Genomic DNA, 16,277 nt, shown 5'->3' with positions numbered 1-16,277 from the left:
TGGAATGATATTGATGAATTTGCAACATTCTACACTGAGTACCGTTGGCAACATTGTTGCAGAAGGGGAATAAATGTAAAGAAAAACACATTTCTACAGCTTTTCTCGGTCGCAACTAAGTTCCTCTGCACCAGTGATCTATATTTATTTGTGTAATACTGGTACATATTTACTCAGCTGGGTTTGATAAAGCGAGTATATGTCATTTAGAAAGCAGTGAAGAAATTTACTTTGGGGAGATCCTTTCCAACATTTATGTGCACTCTGTCTCCTTGCAGCTGTATATTTTGTAATAAATTGAGCAGAACTACTGTACATTATGTGTATCGTTGAAGAAATCTGAATTAGAAAAGAATAGCATTTTTATCTGTTTCAGTGTTTGACTTATGGCTCGAAATATAAGTCTCAGCCCTTTAATCCTTTAGTTTTTCTGTTGCAGGCAGAAATAAATGTCACATTATTCAGGCACAAACATACAACTTAGTTGTAGCTATCGTTAAAATAATGATCAGCAAAAACCTCTCAGAAAGGGATTGATTTGGAAAGTTCATTTCTGACCAACATCATTGCTTGTTTCTCTGACTGGTTTGGTAAGTATAGCCAAATAAATAACTTGCTTGAATTTATGAAAGAATCTCAAAATATTTCGAGCAAGAGAAAAGTTCTCCTGAGTACCCCTGGTCAATATTAATCCCTCAAGTGTTTTCACAAAACAAAACCTCTTTTCTCCAGTATGCTACTTTTCTGATTTTATTGTATAAACAGATTATTCAGTCGTTATCTCATTCCTGTTTTGGGATCTTGTAATTCATAAATTGTCTGCTACATGTCCTGCATTGTAACAATGGCCGTACTTCAAAAGTATATCATTCCTAATTACTTTACAGCTAGTGAAAGCTTTTATATAATTGCAAGTCCTTTTATATCTAACCTAAAAAATATAAATTTTACCTAACATGATCAATGATATTATTATATTGCTGTTTGCTGCCTGGGGATTTACTGTCTTGAAGGCATGGCATACTCAGTTCAAGCTTGCAACTTTATTTTCCTGTCCTCTAGTTGCATTGCAGCCAGCATGTATATTCTGCTGTGGCATTTAAGCAGTCTAGAACCTTATTGACTTTTTGATTCCATTTTGTTTTTACTTGTAGCCTCAATTCATCTTCTACGGGATCCCTCATTCATGTCTTTGAACCTGTAGCTTGGATATTCCAAAGTACTCCTTGTTGGTATCCCACAAGCTTGAGAACATCCAAAACTGCCCATTTCTTAACTTGCAGCAAGTCCTGTTCACCATCACCTGTCCTGACCTACATTAGCCCCAGTCAACAATGTCTTAATTTTGTTTCTAATCTATTTCTGTCTTCTTGAGCAGCCCTAATTTTAGTCACTGTATTACTAGTGCCTGTACTTTCAGTTGCCTCAGCCGTAAACTCTGAAATAAACCATTGTGGCTTACTACTTTTCTTTGAGGCACTGCTTAAAATTTGCGACTTTAACTGATGAATATCATCTTTTGTAGCTCGGTATGTCATACTTTATAATGTAATGCTTCTGTAATGCAGCTTAGTATTTTTAATGTTAAATCGACAACATAAATGTTATGTTGCAGTTTGGCATCCCTGTTGTTCCAAGTCCTTTTTTAACTTGATTTTTTGTTTTAAAAGTTTTATTCATCCCGTTTACATTTCACTGAATCACAGAATTTTTAGAGTGCAGATGATTGCTGAATGGTGAATAATTATTGTAAAAAATGTCAGTGCAAGGAGTGAATACTAACATGAATTGTAGGGACAGAGAGACAATGGCTAGCTCGTAAAAAGGGAGGAAACGGCTGAAAGAGCACGCAAGTGAAAATAAATTCGCAAATGCTGAGCATCAAAATTAATTGCATGCATTTCATGTATTCAGAAACACATTGTGATAAATGCAGGGCAGTGCCATGAAATATCTGCAATTATTCATTGAACGAATTATTTTAAAGTAATAATGTTCTATTACTTTATTATTATTCAGATGTAAGCATGTTCTTGTATAGACTTTTTAAAGTTGATGAAGTTTGCCAAAATTGTTTTTCTTCCACCATTTAGTTATCCAAAGTTAAAATTATTTTTGCTCAATGAATTCCTCCAAATACACATGGTTCTCCAATGTATACACTGTTTTCCTTATCTAGTTTTTCTGTTATGCTGCAACTTGTTATTTGACTATCGGATTCTGCCGCCAATCACTGTTCTTGAAATAACTATATTTCAATAAACTTCTGATCACTATACTGTAAAAATTTGAGATGGGAGCGTAACACTTAATAGTTACTGTAGAAACATTGCAGATGCTAAAAATAAAATATTACAAGGGAATGACACCTAGTCGCTATTGTATAATCTTAATATTTGGAAATATTCCATACATGAGAACAAAACAATGTGCTCAGTAGCAGCATTGTGTGTGATGTTTTTGACTTTTCACGCTGAAAGCCAAACAGATTTTTTTTTCTTGGAAATGAAACCTCTTCAATTTAATCTGCTGTTTTTTTTCTGTACATTTGGTCTTAAATTGCTACTTTCTTTTTTTTAAAACAATATTCTTAGTTTTCGATAAGTTTTGCTCTCCTTTTAAATAATTTTCTGGCCAAGAGAATAGTTTTTTTTTACATTTTAAGCTGCTTATGGAAATCTGTGCTGCCATTGCTTTTGATTTTTTGCTCTGTGTCGGAAAGTACTCAAACTCAGCTAGCTGCTAGCTTGAATGGCACAAACAAAATTCACAGCATGCTATGTGGAGAAACCCACAACGTGCCATTCCTGACATTTTCCCAGGATGCAGATTGGTTTTGTATATAGCTATAATATTCCAGAGTAAATTGGACATTCAGTTATTGAAGTGGTTCATTTGTATTTAAATGTATATCCACAGTGTAAACCAGAATACAAAGTCCCAGGGCTGTATGTTATCGACTCAATTGTGCGTCAGTCTCGTCATCAGTTTGGTCCAGAAAAGGATGTGTTTGCACCCAGATTTTGCAAGAACATCAATACAACTTTCCAAAACTTGTACAAATGTCCTGCTGATGACAAGGTATGTGGTCTTCATAGTCTGTATAATGTATTGTGATTTAATGCACTAAAAATAAACTAATGATATGAATTTCTCAGTTTTTGTTTGAATTTAATAATTCAGCTTGGCTGATGCTACTTTTTTATTGAACCATACCCCCTAATTAATTTATCAAGTACAGCCAGGATAATTTATAACCACTCTGCTCCCTGGCTGACATCTCTATCTCAGGCCTGCTGCAGTGTTCCAACAAAGCTCGGTGCAAGCTGGAAGAACAACTCCTTGTTTTCCACTTGGGAACCCTACAATCTTCCAGTTTCAATATTGGGTTCAATAATTTTAGGGCCTGAACTCTGCCATGTCCTATCTCCCTGCCCCACACACCAGACCTTGTTATCACGTTGTCTACTGTTACACATTACTTATTGTATGCCATTAACAGCCTCCATTAAAAGCTGTTCACCATCTTAGCCAGGTTATTATCTACTCATGTGTCCAACAGTTCGTTCTGTTTGGTCTCTATCCCCACCTATCATTTACTCCTTACCCCGTCGCCCCACCGTATCTTCTGGATATAAAACAACATTTCCTAACTATCATCAGTTTTGAGGAAGGATCACCGGACCTGAAGCGTTAACAAGCTGGCAGTAATAACAGGAGTTTGGTGCAAAGCCAGTTGAGCCTTTTTTAAAAAAACCGTTGGATGAAATGGAAGGCTATTCCAAGTATTTTCTTAATTTTGGTATTGAGCATAAAATCCCAGAAATTCATGTATCCTAGGAATCCAGTTTTCTTTTTTGGCAGTCTTAAGATTCCAAGTTTTGACAAACAGGTAGGAAAGTAAAGAACCAATTTACTTTGTAAAATCCAAGTTGGTTTTCATGGAAAGCGTTTTAATGTTCCAAATCACTTTTGACAATTGAAAATTAATGATCCTTCCCTATTTTCACATTGTGCTCCATGTCAGTTGCTTACTGGACATTAATGAAAATGTCCAGATAAGTAGTATCCTCTATGATGTCAACTTTTTGATTGGCATGAGAATCTGTTGGCTGTTGGTAGTCTCCATTTTTTTATGTTTTCTTGATGTTTACACTTAGTCCTACTGTTTCAGCCTGAGTACTGAGTTCATAAGCTGTTGCAGCCCTATATGCTATCTTGCATAAATGTTAAGATGCTGGACTGATTCAGGCAAGTTTAACTGGTGGAAATACTGAACGATCTGACAGCATCCACTGGTGGAGCGGCAGTTATCCTTGATAGAGGTGCAACTGTCGTATATAAAATGGGCTCCAGTGTATGAAAGTTCTTATGACAGTGAAATTTGAAAATCAGTTGCGCATGTTACCAGGAAAAACAATATAGGACAAGAGTTTTATGAACAGTTTTAAGACTATTTAAACAAGATTTTTAGGTAACATGAATGCGCAAATTAGTGCAGGCAGTACTTTGTTTCAGAAATTCTAGGCCCCCATGGAAATGGAAGCTGCACGAATAATAGAGATCACTTTGTATAGTTCATTCCACAAACAGTGTCAAGTTTATGCTTCACATTCTCACACAAACATCCACAAAACTACATCAACTTTGAATGTTAGCAGAACTCCAGTCAAATATCCATTAAGCATATTTGCTACAGAGTTGAGTTGGAGAACTGCAAATTAACAGGATGTTAGAGTATATAGTGCAACAGACATTCAGAGGTCACCATTGGGGGCTGGCATACATCAAGCTGAGGATACAGAACAATCAATCAGAGGTTGGAAAGATTTTGATATTTGTGAGCTTGGTGATAATACAACTAATTACCCCAAAAAGCACATTTGATGTCCTGTCCAATTTGAAGCCTTGAATGGTAGATTGGTGGAAAAAACTGAAGGTAGCAATTCAAGTAGCAGGGGAAGAGGTATTAAAAGTTTTTGAAGGAAATGTGAGTCAGTGACCACACATGGGATCTAAATGCAGAAAATGGAATTGGAAACTTGGGCCTTCTGTCAGACTTATATAAATAGGAGTGGGGAAAGGATCAACAAACCAGCAGAAGCTGCAGTTACTTACAGGGTCTTAGTTTGCCAAAGTTTTAATGGCTGGCATTCTACAGTACTATGAATGACAGGTTGATAGTGTAGGGAGCACAAGCATCACGGTACATCTTGGACATTTTTATAACTGAATGAACACACCACCAAAATGATTCCTTAATATATAAACATGTAAGAACTATGCTTGGCATTTAAAGAAAGCAGTGTTTTTATATGCAAGATAAATCTAACAATTTTCACTCTTTTTCTTAATCAAGCCTGGACTCTTAATCTTTGATTTACTACTGCATTTGATCCATCTAACCATTGGATAAATTTTAAATACAATTAGTTTCCCAAAATCACTTTTGCTTTAATCTGGAACAGAGGTGCTGGAGAGAAGAAAGCGTTTACACAGTTTAATGACTAAGAAACAAGACTTGTTTTCAAGCTTCTGTCACCATTCTAATCAAAATTGAAGCAAATAATGTAGATGTTGGAAATTCAAATAAAATTAGGAAATGCTGGGAACACTGTGCAGGCCAAGCAAAACGAAATAGTTAACCAAGTTGAAGATCTGTCATCGGCTGTATGGAGATATGATGAAAAGTCTTTACCACGAAATATTAACTCTCCCTTTTTCTGTCCAGGTGCTGTCTATCTACTGTAGTTCAGGTTCTGTTTTAAATGACCTCTTAACCACCTCTGGTAAAGTTCCACATTCCGATAATCCTCTTCACAAGTATGATTTTTCTAACTCATTATATTGTTTTTGTTGTAGTACTCGGGATCTTTGCCAGGGCTTCTCAAGTTGTTTGAAACACCCAATGGAGTTGTCAACTGAAAACTTAAGGTTGCAAGATATAAGGCAGCAATCGTTCCTGTGGAACTCTGGCTAATTGCCAGCGGCTTGAAGCCCTTTAAAGCTCATTAAATGGTGATCATGGTCCAAATAGTAGATATTTGATCCTAGAAGTGTGAACTTTGTCCCAGCTACCACCATGCTCAGGGTCCTCCCTTCAACCCCACTGTGAGAGATTTGTTGCCTCCTAACTCAAACCCCAAAGTAGTTGCCTCTGGCAGAGGTGGCTCAGTGGTTAGCACTACTGCCTCACAGCACCAGGGACCCAGGTTTGATTCTACTCTCAGGTGACTGTGTGTGGAGTTTGCACATTCTCCTCCTGTCTGTATGGGTTTCCTGCGGATGACCTGGTTTCCTCCCACGGTCCAAAGATGTGAAGGTTAGATTAGAGAGATTAGAGATTAGAGAACCTACAGTGTGGAAACAGGCCCTTTGGCCCAACAAGTCCACACCACCCCTTGAAGCATCCCACCCAGACCTATCCCCCTATAACCCCCACACCTCTGAACACTACAGGCAATTTAGCATGGCCAATCCACCTAGCCTGCACATCTTTGGACCGTGGGAGGAAACCGGAGCACCCGGAGGAAACCCACGCAGACACGGGGAGAATGTGCAAACTCCACACCGACAGTTGCCTGAGGCTGGAATTGAACCTGGGTCCCTGGTGCTGTGAGGCTGCAGTGCTAACCACTGAGCCACCATGCTAGGTGGAATGGCAATGGGAATTGCGAGGTTACAGCAATAGAGTAGGGGGGATGGGAGTGAATCTGGGTGGGATTCTCTTTGGAGGGTGGACTCGATGGGTCAGATGCCCTACTTGCACAGTGATTCTGGGAGTTCTCCCCGCCTCATGTACATTGCCGCCACACACACTGATCTGGGGTCATAGTAGTTGTACGAAAATGGGATCAAAATGAGAAGAGGTTTGGGAAGTAACAGACCTGTTGTTCCTGATTCACAGAATTGTTACAGCACAAAGGAGGCTATTCAGCCCTTTGGGTCTACTCTGATTTTTCAGTTGAGCATTATGACTTGGAGTGATTTGCCTGATTTTTCCCATATTATTGCTCATTTGAACTTATCCAGATAATCATCCAATGTTCTCTCAAATGCTTCAACTAACTGCTTCCTCTGCACTTCCAGGCATGTTCATCCAGACACAAACCATTCACTCATGGTGTGAAAACATTTTTTCTCTCATCACATTTGCATATGACTATAAATCTATATGCTTTTGAGTCTGGGTCCTTTGTTGATTGGGAACAATTTCTCCATATCTGCTCTTTAAACAAATATAAACAAATATTTCACTTTTTTGAGGCTTTTCACAGTTTTGAAATTGTTATTGCATCCTTCCTTTAAGCTTTTCAGTTCTCTCCTTTGTTATTGAATAGTATATCTCTGTTTCTGTATTGTATGTCAATGGCAAGTTAGTATTTTAATCACTAAATAAGAGCTGATGACAATTTGAGTGGAAGATTGCAGTGTGTTTCTAGTAGATTACTACGTTTGCAGTCTGTAGCCTTAACAGCTACATTTTGCATCTCTAGCCAATAGTGACTTTGTGAAAATGTTCCCTTAAAGTCAAGATTTCCAAGTAACTTGCTGTTTGCAGAAATATCTAATGTTCGTTTTAATTCTGCCTACACACCAGTTTGATTTTTAATTATGATATCAGATTATAAAAAGACCTGAGCCATAACTCAAGTGAGGAACACAAGCAAATATGTAGATTTTTTCGTAAATCTGTTCGGAAATGCTATTGCATCTGGAGCAGATGGGACTAGAGAACTCGGGCCTCCTGGCGCAGAGGTAGGACACTACCACTATGCCAAAGAACCCCACGAACAAAAGCGTATGAAGTAAACAGACCATAATTCAATAAAATCTAAGTATGTCGGGATGAAGCTGGTATGTGCACCTTTAAGATTCCAACTACAAGTCATAAAGATTTACGCAAGAAGAGTACTAACATTGAGGAGGTTTCTGAAGACACTGAAAATGGATTTTTGAAAGCAATGTTTCTGACTTTTATATATTTGTTCCTACTCAATATATGTACCTTCTTTGTGTGGAATGCTGGTTTGGGGAAGTTACAGGTTTGTCTTAGAATTCAGGAAATGAATGTCCAACTCCATTCACTTGATGGGTCATTCCAGCAGCCTGGAACGTAGCGTGGATGGCAGCTGGAATTATCTGGTGGTAGTTGGTTAAAAATTAGTATGCCTCCTCATTTCTAATGTACGATAGATGCAATGTATGGAAAAATATTTGTGGTAGTTTAAGAAAGCCAATTTGTCAAAATATGTAGTTCTTTATTGTGCATTCCTGCTAACTGACTGAAATCTGCATTTAAGTGATTGCAAGATGAATTGATACGTGTAGAAAACTTACCGGTTTACATGCCATGCTAGCTTCAATTAGTTGTTTTTTCCCCCATTGTAAAGATGTCCCTGAAAGGATGTCTGGAGGTCACTGAAGATAGTGGGAAATGGCAAACTGTTCCTTCTATGTGCTCCCAGAAGGAACAGGAGGGTTCAAAGCAGCACCATAGCACTACTACACCCTGTCCCTCCTGTATCTCACTGCCTCATGTACTGGAGTGAAGTAAAGGCCTGCTTCTGCAGCAGTCCATTTAAGGGTGCTGTTTGAGATTGAGGTACTTGCTTAGAATGGCTAGAATTTAGAAAATGGTCCTGACCATGTATTATATACATTGAGAGTTATAGCATTGTTACAGATTGGGAAGATCAGCATTAAACCATTATGTCTATGGCTCTCTGCATGATTTACTCAACTAGTTCCGTTCCCTGCCGTTTCCCTTTGGTATGGTAATTGTTTTTCTTCTGGTTTCTTTCTGCTTTGAAAGTCACAGTTCAATCTTTCTCCAGCATATGTTAGAGAAATACGCATTTTAAATCCTAACCACGACTGTGTTTAGAAAACAAAAATTCTTTATGTTGCCATTTTTTTGTCATTCGGCTTAAACAGGTGCCCTCTGATTGTTGAATTGTTAGCCAAACGCAGCAGCTCTGCTCTACCTCAACCCTCAAAAGGACCTCTTATCAAATTTCCTCCAAATCTTTTCTTAAGAAAATCAATTCCAGCTTCCCTAATCTCTCTCCCTAATTGAAATCTTCATCCTTGGCACCATTCTCATAAATTCTAAAGCCTTTCGTATTTGTTCTAACGTGCAATGCCCAGAATTGGATCCCAGTTGAGGGTGATCCAGTATTCTCCAGATGTTCTTCATCAGCCTGTTATAAAGCCCAAGATTTCATATGTTCAAACTATCTTGCCACCTTCAGCAATTTATGCATGGCCTGTCCAGTCTCTGTTCCCCATTTTATAAGTTTATATTACATAATCTCTTTCCTCCAACCCAATGCATTATTTCATAACTCATGGTGTTACATTTTATGTCTTGTGTGCCTCATTCACCAGTCTCTCTCTGTCTTCATAACTGTCGCTATCATCCTCATAGTTTACAATACCTCCAAGTACCTTTGTCATCTGCAAGTTCTGATGTCTGATGTTGACACCACGTGTGAGCCATTCATCTGTATCATGAAAAGCCGTGCCTACAACTTACCAAATCCTTTTTAGTTCTTGATGACCACAGGTCCAACAACACTCAATAAGCTCAACACAGTTTTAGAAAAAGCAGACTACGTAATGGACACTTCATCCACCACTTTAAACACCTTGTTTCACGACTGTTGCATAGTGATAGCAGTGTGTACTATCTACAAAATGCACTGCAATATATCGCCAAGTACCCATCAACAGCATCTTCGAATCCCTCACCTCCAATGCTTAAGGTCTGCAGATACATGGGAACAGTGCTGTCAGGAAGTTCCTCTCCCAAGTCTCACACCACCCTGACTTAGAACTATGTTGTAGTGCCTTCGTTATTGGATTAAAATTCTGAAAGTCCCACCATAACGGCATTACATCATATAGACTGCTGCAGTTCAAGCAGATAGCTCACCATCACCTTTTCAAATGAAGTTAATGATGTGCAATTAATATTGGCCTCACAGGTCATACTTGTCTCTCATGAATGAACAAAAACAGTCCAGGGAACTTGAGTGTTTTTAAAAAAAAACCTAGAGCAACCCACAGTCTCTTCCTCCAAAAAAACAATTGTCCACAACTATTGTTTCCTGCCATTCAGCCACTGTCACCGCTGTTCCTTTTACTGCATGTGCTTCAACTTAGCTTCCAAGTCTGTTAAGTAGCACCTGATAAAGTGCCTTTTGGAAGTTGAGAGAGACTAAATTTTGACTCGGTCACAATATTGACTTGATAGAGGTGTACAAAATGATCAGAGGTATAGATGGACTAGATAGCCAGAGACTTCCTCTAAGGTGGAGGTAGCTTTTACGAGGGGACATGGTTTTAAAGTGAAAGGAGGTAGATATTGGCGAGACGTCAGAGGCAGGTTCTTTACTCGGAGTGGTAGGAGCGTGGATTGCATTGCCAGAAAGGATAGTGGAGTCAGCCTCATTAGGGGTATTTAGCAGCTATTAGATAGGCATATGGATGATAGTATAAGGTAGCAGTGGAGGTTAAATAGACCTTAGGTTTCGGGTAAAGGTTCGGCACAGCATCTTGGGCCAAAGGGCCTGTACTGTGCTGTACTGTTCTATGTTCTAAATCAACAGCATTGCCTTCATCGGCCCTGTTTATTTTCATGTCAAATAAAAAAAACCTCATTCAATTAATTACAGGATTAGCTTTCTGTGATATAACTTGATCTATAACAATCTGGGTACCCTGCTATTTTTCTGAGCAATGTGCAGAGGCTTTTGAATTGATATGGTATCTGCCAAAAATGGTTTGTATGCTACTGAAAAACATTAACTTTTTTACATGGGAGAACGAAAGTATACTTTGGGAAGAACATTTCAATTACAGGTAAGCGCTGAAATTTATAATGGGCAGAGATGAACAGATTTCTTGGGATTTCAGCTCATTCTTTATATTCAGTGTGTGCAGTGGCTAAACATCTGGTGATTATTAGTAGCTCTAACATTAGGCCGATCTGTGTTTTTTACAGAGTAAAGTAGTGCGGGTACTGAACTTGTGGCAGAAGAATGGAGTGTTTAAAAGTGAGATTATACAGCCACTTCTGGACCTGGCAGCAGGGATTCCACCACCCTCTGTCACCTCTGCTGTTGCCAGTACTACAGCAGCAACTGTGAGCAGCAACACACCAGGTAGTAGTCTAGTAACTGTAGCTTAAAATTATATGTATATCATTCAGAAGTAATATGGAAATAATTTTGGGATTGAAAAACACACACTCTCACTCGCGCGCGCATGCACATACACTCACACTCGTGCACACAGTCACCCATTGCTCGCGCGCACAATCACCCTCACTCGCGCACACAGTCACACAGATATTAGGAAAACATGGTTTGCAGTGAAACAACTGGTATCAGTATTTCAACTGAGCATGTTGCTTATCATACACTTAATGACATAAAAGAGCATCTGTGAATTATGTCTCATTTGTCCCATAATTCGTACATTTATCCACCTGTTCGATTGGCCAACAATGACCATTCCATTGCCATTTCCTGTAATCTCATTGCTTCAGGCTAATCATATGACCATTCTCATTGATATTTGGTTATGAGGGCTCTGGAATGTGTTGGTACGCTGTGGAATTTTGTAAGTTCTTTTTCTTGGTATAATTGTTAAGAACACATCTGTTTCCATTGGTTTTGTTTTTTCAGTGGTTTTGAGCACTTTGAATGTTCTTGTGAAAAATATGACTGGAAAACCCCCATCAGTTTGTTGTAAATGACCTCCCATTAGCAAAGCCTTACTGACTAAGCTGTATTTTACTGTGCATTTCCAAACACTCTGCAATCGCATCCTTCTTAATCGACTCTAAAATCTTAGCAATGACGAAGGTCAGGCTGACTGGCCTGTGATTTTCTGTCTTCTGCCTATTTCAGTAGGTGTTAAGGGGCTAAAGAGAGCTAAAAGTGTCTGAATGCACATGGCATTCATAACAAAACAAGTGAGTTGACAGCACAAGTAGACATCTAGCAGCCAGATCTCTGGAATGTTTAAAACTGGGATCTAAATATTCAAGGGCACAAGACTTTAAGGAAGGATAGAAAGATAGGAAAGATGGAGATGTAGTTCTATTAATAAAGATGACATTGGAACAATGGAATGCAGTAACCTTAATTTGGAAGATCAAGATATGGAATTGGTTGTGTTAGAGGTTTGAGACGAAGATAAGAAGTTGCGTGTGGGAGGACAAAAAAGGTCCTCTAACAGTAATCACACTGTATGATGGGGTATACAGGAATGAATAATGGGCCTTATGAAAAAGGTGTAGCAATTATCGTGGGAGATTTTACTCTGCATGTAGATTCAACTATTCAAATTGGCAAAGATAGTCTGGGTTTTGAATTCCTGGAGTGTTTTCAGGGTAGTTTCTTGGCGCTGTATATTTTTGGAGACATTTGAGAAGGAGATAAAATTGATCTAGGAATGTGCAATGAAACAGGAATAGTTAATGACTTCGTAGTGAAGGCCCCATGATTGGAATGGCCATAAATTGAATATTGCCATATATTTGAGAGAGTTAAGAATGGACCTAAAACTATTGTTTTTGACATAAGTCGGGCAATAATGGGTGTATGTCTGCCTGACTAATGTGAACTTGGAAATTAGGTAACGCGATGGACTAGGAGACATGATTGAAAAAAATTGAAGAGGATATTTCAGGAAACTCAGAAAAAGTACCTTCCAGTAAGAGAGATGCCAAGGTAAAGATGTGGCATCTGGAGCTAAATATAGATATCATCATATTGAAAGTAATAGATACCATCATATTGAAAGTAAAGCATTAAATTTCAAAAGGTGAGTGGCATATCAGAAAAGTGGGTAGAGTATAATGAATAACAAAGAAGAACTTAAAAAAAATTGATATAAAGGGAAAAATTGAGTAGAAGAGAAAGTTGGCTGGTAAAAAGAAATGCACAATCCTGTCCAGGTATTGAAATAAAGTAATTGTTGGTCTTCTAGAGATGACTGATTCCACAGATTCCATGGAAAATAGAAAATGGCACATGATTTGAACTGATGTTTTCTGTTTGTCTTAACTGTAAATGACACAAATAACATTCCAGAAATAATTGTGAAAAGCAGAGATAAATGTCCTAAGAAAAGGTACCGGCAAAATTAATACAACTAAAATGTGGCAGGCCCTGATAGAGTTAATCCTAGTGTCTAAAAAGAAGTAGTTGTTGAAATAGAAGTAACGATAGTTTGAATTTTCCAAAATTCCTTATATCCTGGAAAAGTCACATCAGACTGGAAAATTGAGAATGTGACTACTTTTCAAATCATACATCATAGAATCCCTACAGTGTCGAAACAGAGCCTTCGGCCCAACAAGTCCACACCGATCCTCAGAGCATCCCATCCAGACCCATTTCCCTATAACCCACCCTAATCTACACATCCCTGAACACTATGGGCAATTTAGCATGGCCACTTCACCTAGTCTGAACATCTTTGGACTGTGGGAGAAAACCAGACCACCTGGAGGAAACCCACTCAGACACAGTGAGAATATGCAGAGTTTGCACAGTCGCCTGAGGGTGGAATTCCACCTGGGTCCCTAGTGCTGTGAGGCAGCCGTGCTGCCCCGTAATTATTATCTCCCTGGCAGGGAGTTGAACCCCAGTCTCCCACATGACAGGCAGGGTACTAACCACTACACTACTGAGGACTTCACTTTCATTTAAGAAAGGGAGGAAACAGAGAGCAAGAAACTACTGATCGGTTAGCTCAACATCTGCTGGAGAGAAAAAGCTGGAATATTTTGTTATGGAGGATTTAGCAAGGCTTTAGAAAATCTCAGTTCAGTCAGGCAAACCAACATGGCTTTGTGAAAGTGAATTCTAGTGTGGCTTAAGTTACTGAAGTTTTTTGAGGAAGTGACAGGTAATGTTGGTAGAAAGAATCTGAATGTGCTGCGTTTAGATTTCTGGAAAGCATTTGATAAGGAAATACATGAAAGAAAATTAGAGCTCATGGTGTAAGAAATAACATAATCGTGTGGTAGAGATTTTGTTGGCTGACTGGAAAACAGAAATAATATAAATAGATTATTTTCAGATTGACATGTTAAGTACCACAGAGATCGGTACTTGGGCCTCAACTATTTACAACTTACAGAAAGAACTGTTTGTATGTACGATCACAAAATTTCTGAAGATGCATTTATAGGCTGGACGATAAGTTGTGAAGAAGTTCTAAGAAATCTGCAAAGGGATGGAGATAGGTTAAGTGGACAAAAATTGGAAAGAGAGTATAATGAAGGAAAATGTGCATTTGATCACTTTGAAATGAAGAATAAAAAGCAACATTATTTAAATTGCAGGGCTCCAAGATGTAGAGGGATCAGGGTGTCCAAGTACATGAACCACTAAAAGTTGGCAAGCGATTAAGATGTCAGATGGAATATTGCCTATTGCAAGTGGCATTGAGTATAGTGAAGGCAGTTTTGTTGTAGTTGTATAGAGCACTGGTGAGGCCACAATTTGGTTTCCTTGTTTAGTAATGAATGTAAATGTATTAGCCAGTTCAAAGAAGGCTCACTCAGCTGATACTTGGGAAGTGGGCTATATCTTATGAAAGATTGAGCAGTCTGGTCCTGTATCCATCAGAAAATAGAAGGATAAGCAGTGATCTCAACGAGTAATTCAGGATCCTGAGAGAACTTGACAGGATGGGTGCAAAAAAGGATATTTTGCCTTGTTGGAGGATGTAGAACCCAAGGAGACAATTGAGAAATTGAAGTCTTTCACTAAAGACAGAAAGGAACAGTTGGGAGCATCATGGCTCAGTGGTTAACACTGCTGCTTCACCAGAGGCCATGTTCAATTCCTGTCTCTGGTGACTGGCTGTGTGGAGTTTGTACATTCTCCGATGTAAACATTGGTTTCCTCCCACACTCCAAAGATGTGCAGGTTAGGTGGATTGGTCGTGCTAAATTGTCCACAGTTTCCAGGTGTGTAGGTTCAGAGGATTAGCCATGGGAAATGCAGGGTTACAAACATAATGTAGTGGTTGAATCCTGAATGGATGCACTTCAAAGGGTTGGTGTAGACTTTGGGTGAAAGGCCTGTTTCCACACTGTAGGGATTGTATGATTCTAACAGAATTCTTTACTCGGTGAGTGGTGTGCGTCTAGAACACAGTTCCCTAAAGGATGGCGGAAGTAGCTTTATTCAATACTTTGAAGGCCAGGATGGTTATATTTTGGAATGACAAGGGCGTCAAAGGTTATTGAATATAGGCATGAATGTGAAATTGAGGCGGCAGTCAGATTAACCAAGATCTTGTGGAATGGTGGATCTGTGAAGCTTGTGGGTGAATATGAGGGGCTAACTCCTGTTCCTTTTACACATGTTTGTACGTATGCTCCCAGCTGGAGCTCGTTTGGATCAGATCTTGTCCATTATGATTTTGCTGGCATTTAATGCTAAAATGGTAATTCCAGTGCCTAGTCAGCTTTGTTCAACCATTGAATTTCTCTCTAAATGATTCCTTTAAAAATGGAATGACTGTCACATGTAGAAAGCATTGGCTCTGATGATAGCAGTCATGTGTGAATGCATTTTGGAGGCCTAGAATGAAATCAGAAGAGAAATTTTTGTCAAATAGTTGGGGAAAAAAAGTGATATATCCAATATACTTGGAACAGAAGATATTTCTACAATAATATGGCTGGTGACGATGTAATTACTAATGTTTGTCTTGATCCATATAAAGTTGCCATTTCTAGAAGCAGAATGGGACATGGCAATGATATGAGATGATTCTTTATGGATTTTAATATATGTTCAGTGCATACTGTTGCTGCTAAGTATTATGCTTTTCTCTACTATGAACAAAAATGAGTGAAATGATATAAATTTGTTTATAGGACTATTTGTTTTTGATACATGTGGTGAAGTTAGTATTCAGAAATTGACTTCTGCCTCTGCAGACGTTATTTAGTAAAAGTAGGGATTTAAAATACTTTTGGGTGCTTTGGTTTCATCATGTCCACACTCAAAGGAAGCACAATCTCCAGCCTGGCAGCTCTGCAATAGTGAGGCAGTCAACGAAGCTAGATTTCAACCTAAGTTAAATTGAAAGTCTGAGTATATTTGTTCACCTGACGTGCCTGTATCCAATGAGTTTATGAAATTAATTCCACAGCCTGAAACAAAGTTATTGTGTGGAGATGCCACTGTTGGATTGGGGTGTACAAAGTCAGAAATCACATGACACCACGTTATAGTCCA

General features: G+C 38.7%; 1 protein-coding gene across 4 annotated transcripts in view; it reads left to right on the top strand.

The window, feature by feature from the left end:
* The window catches only part of scaf8 (SR-related CTD-associated factor 8), a 230,080-nt gene that overhangs the window by 72,939 nt on the left and 140,864 nt on the right, over positions 1-16,277 (top strand). For all 4 annotated transcript variants that reach the window (XR_007248087.2, XR_007248088.2, XM_048535919.2 and 1 more), the window contains exons 4-5: positions 2,920-3,081; positions 11,009-11,168. Coding sequence is in view for 2 of the 4 variants with exons in the window: in XM_048535919.2 (XP_048391876.1) it covers positions 2,920-3,081; positions 11,009-11,168 (322 nt within the window). In the remaining 2 variants the exon portion in view is untranslated. The remainder of the gene's footprint in view (positions 1-2,919; positions 3,082-11,008; positions 11,169-16,277) is intronic.

The sequence above is a fragment of the Stegostoma tigrinum genome, chromosome 9 (assembly GCF_030684315.1).
Source record: "Stegostoma tigrinum isolate sSteTig4 chromosome 9, sSteTig4.hap1, whole genome shotgun sequence".
Lineage (NCBI taxonomy): Eukaryota > Metazoa > Chordata > Chondrichthyes > Orectolobiformes > Stegostomatidae > Stegostoma > Stegostoma tigrinum.
The sequence above is the reverse complement of the archived record's forward strand: the minus strand, read 5'-3'. Positions and strand labels throughout refer to the sequence as shown.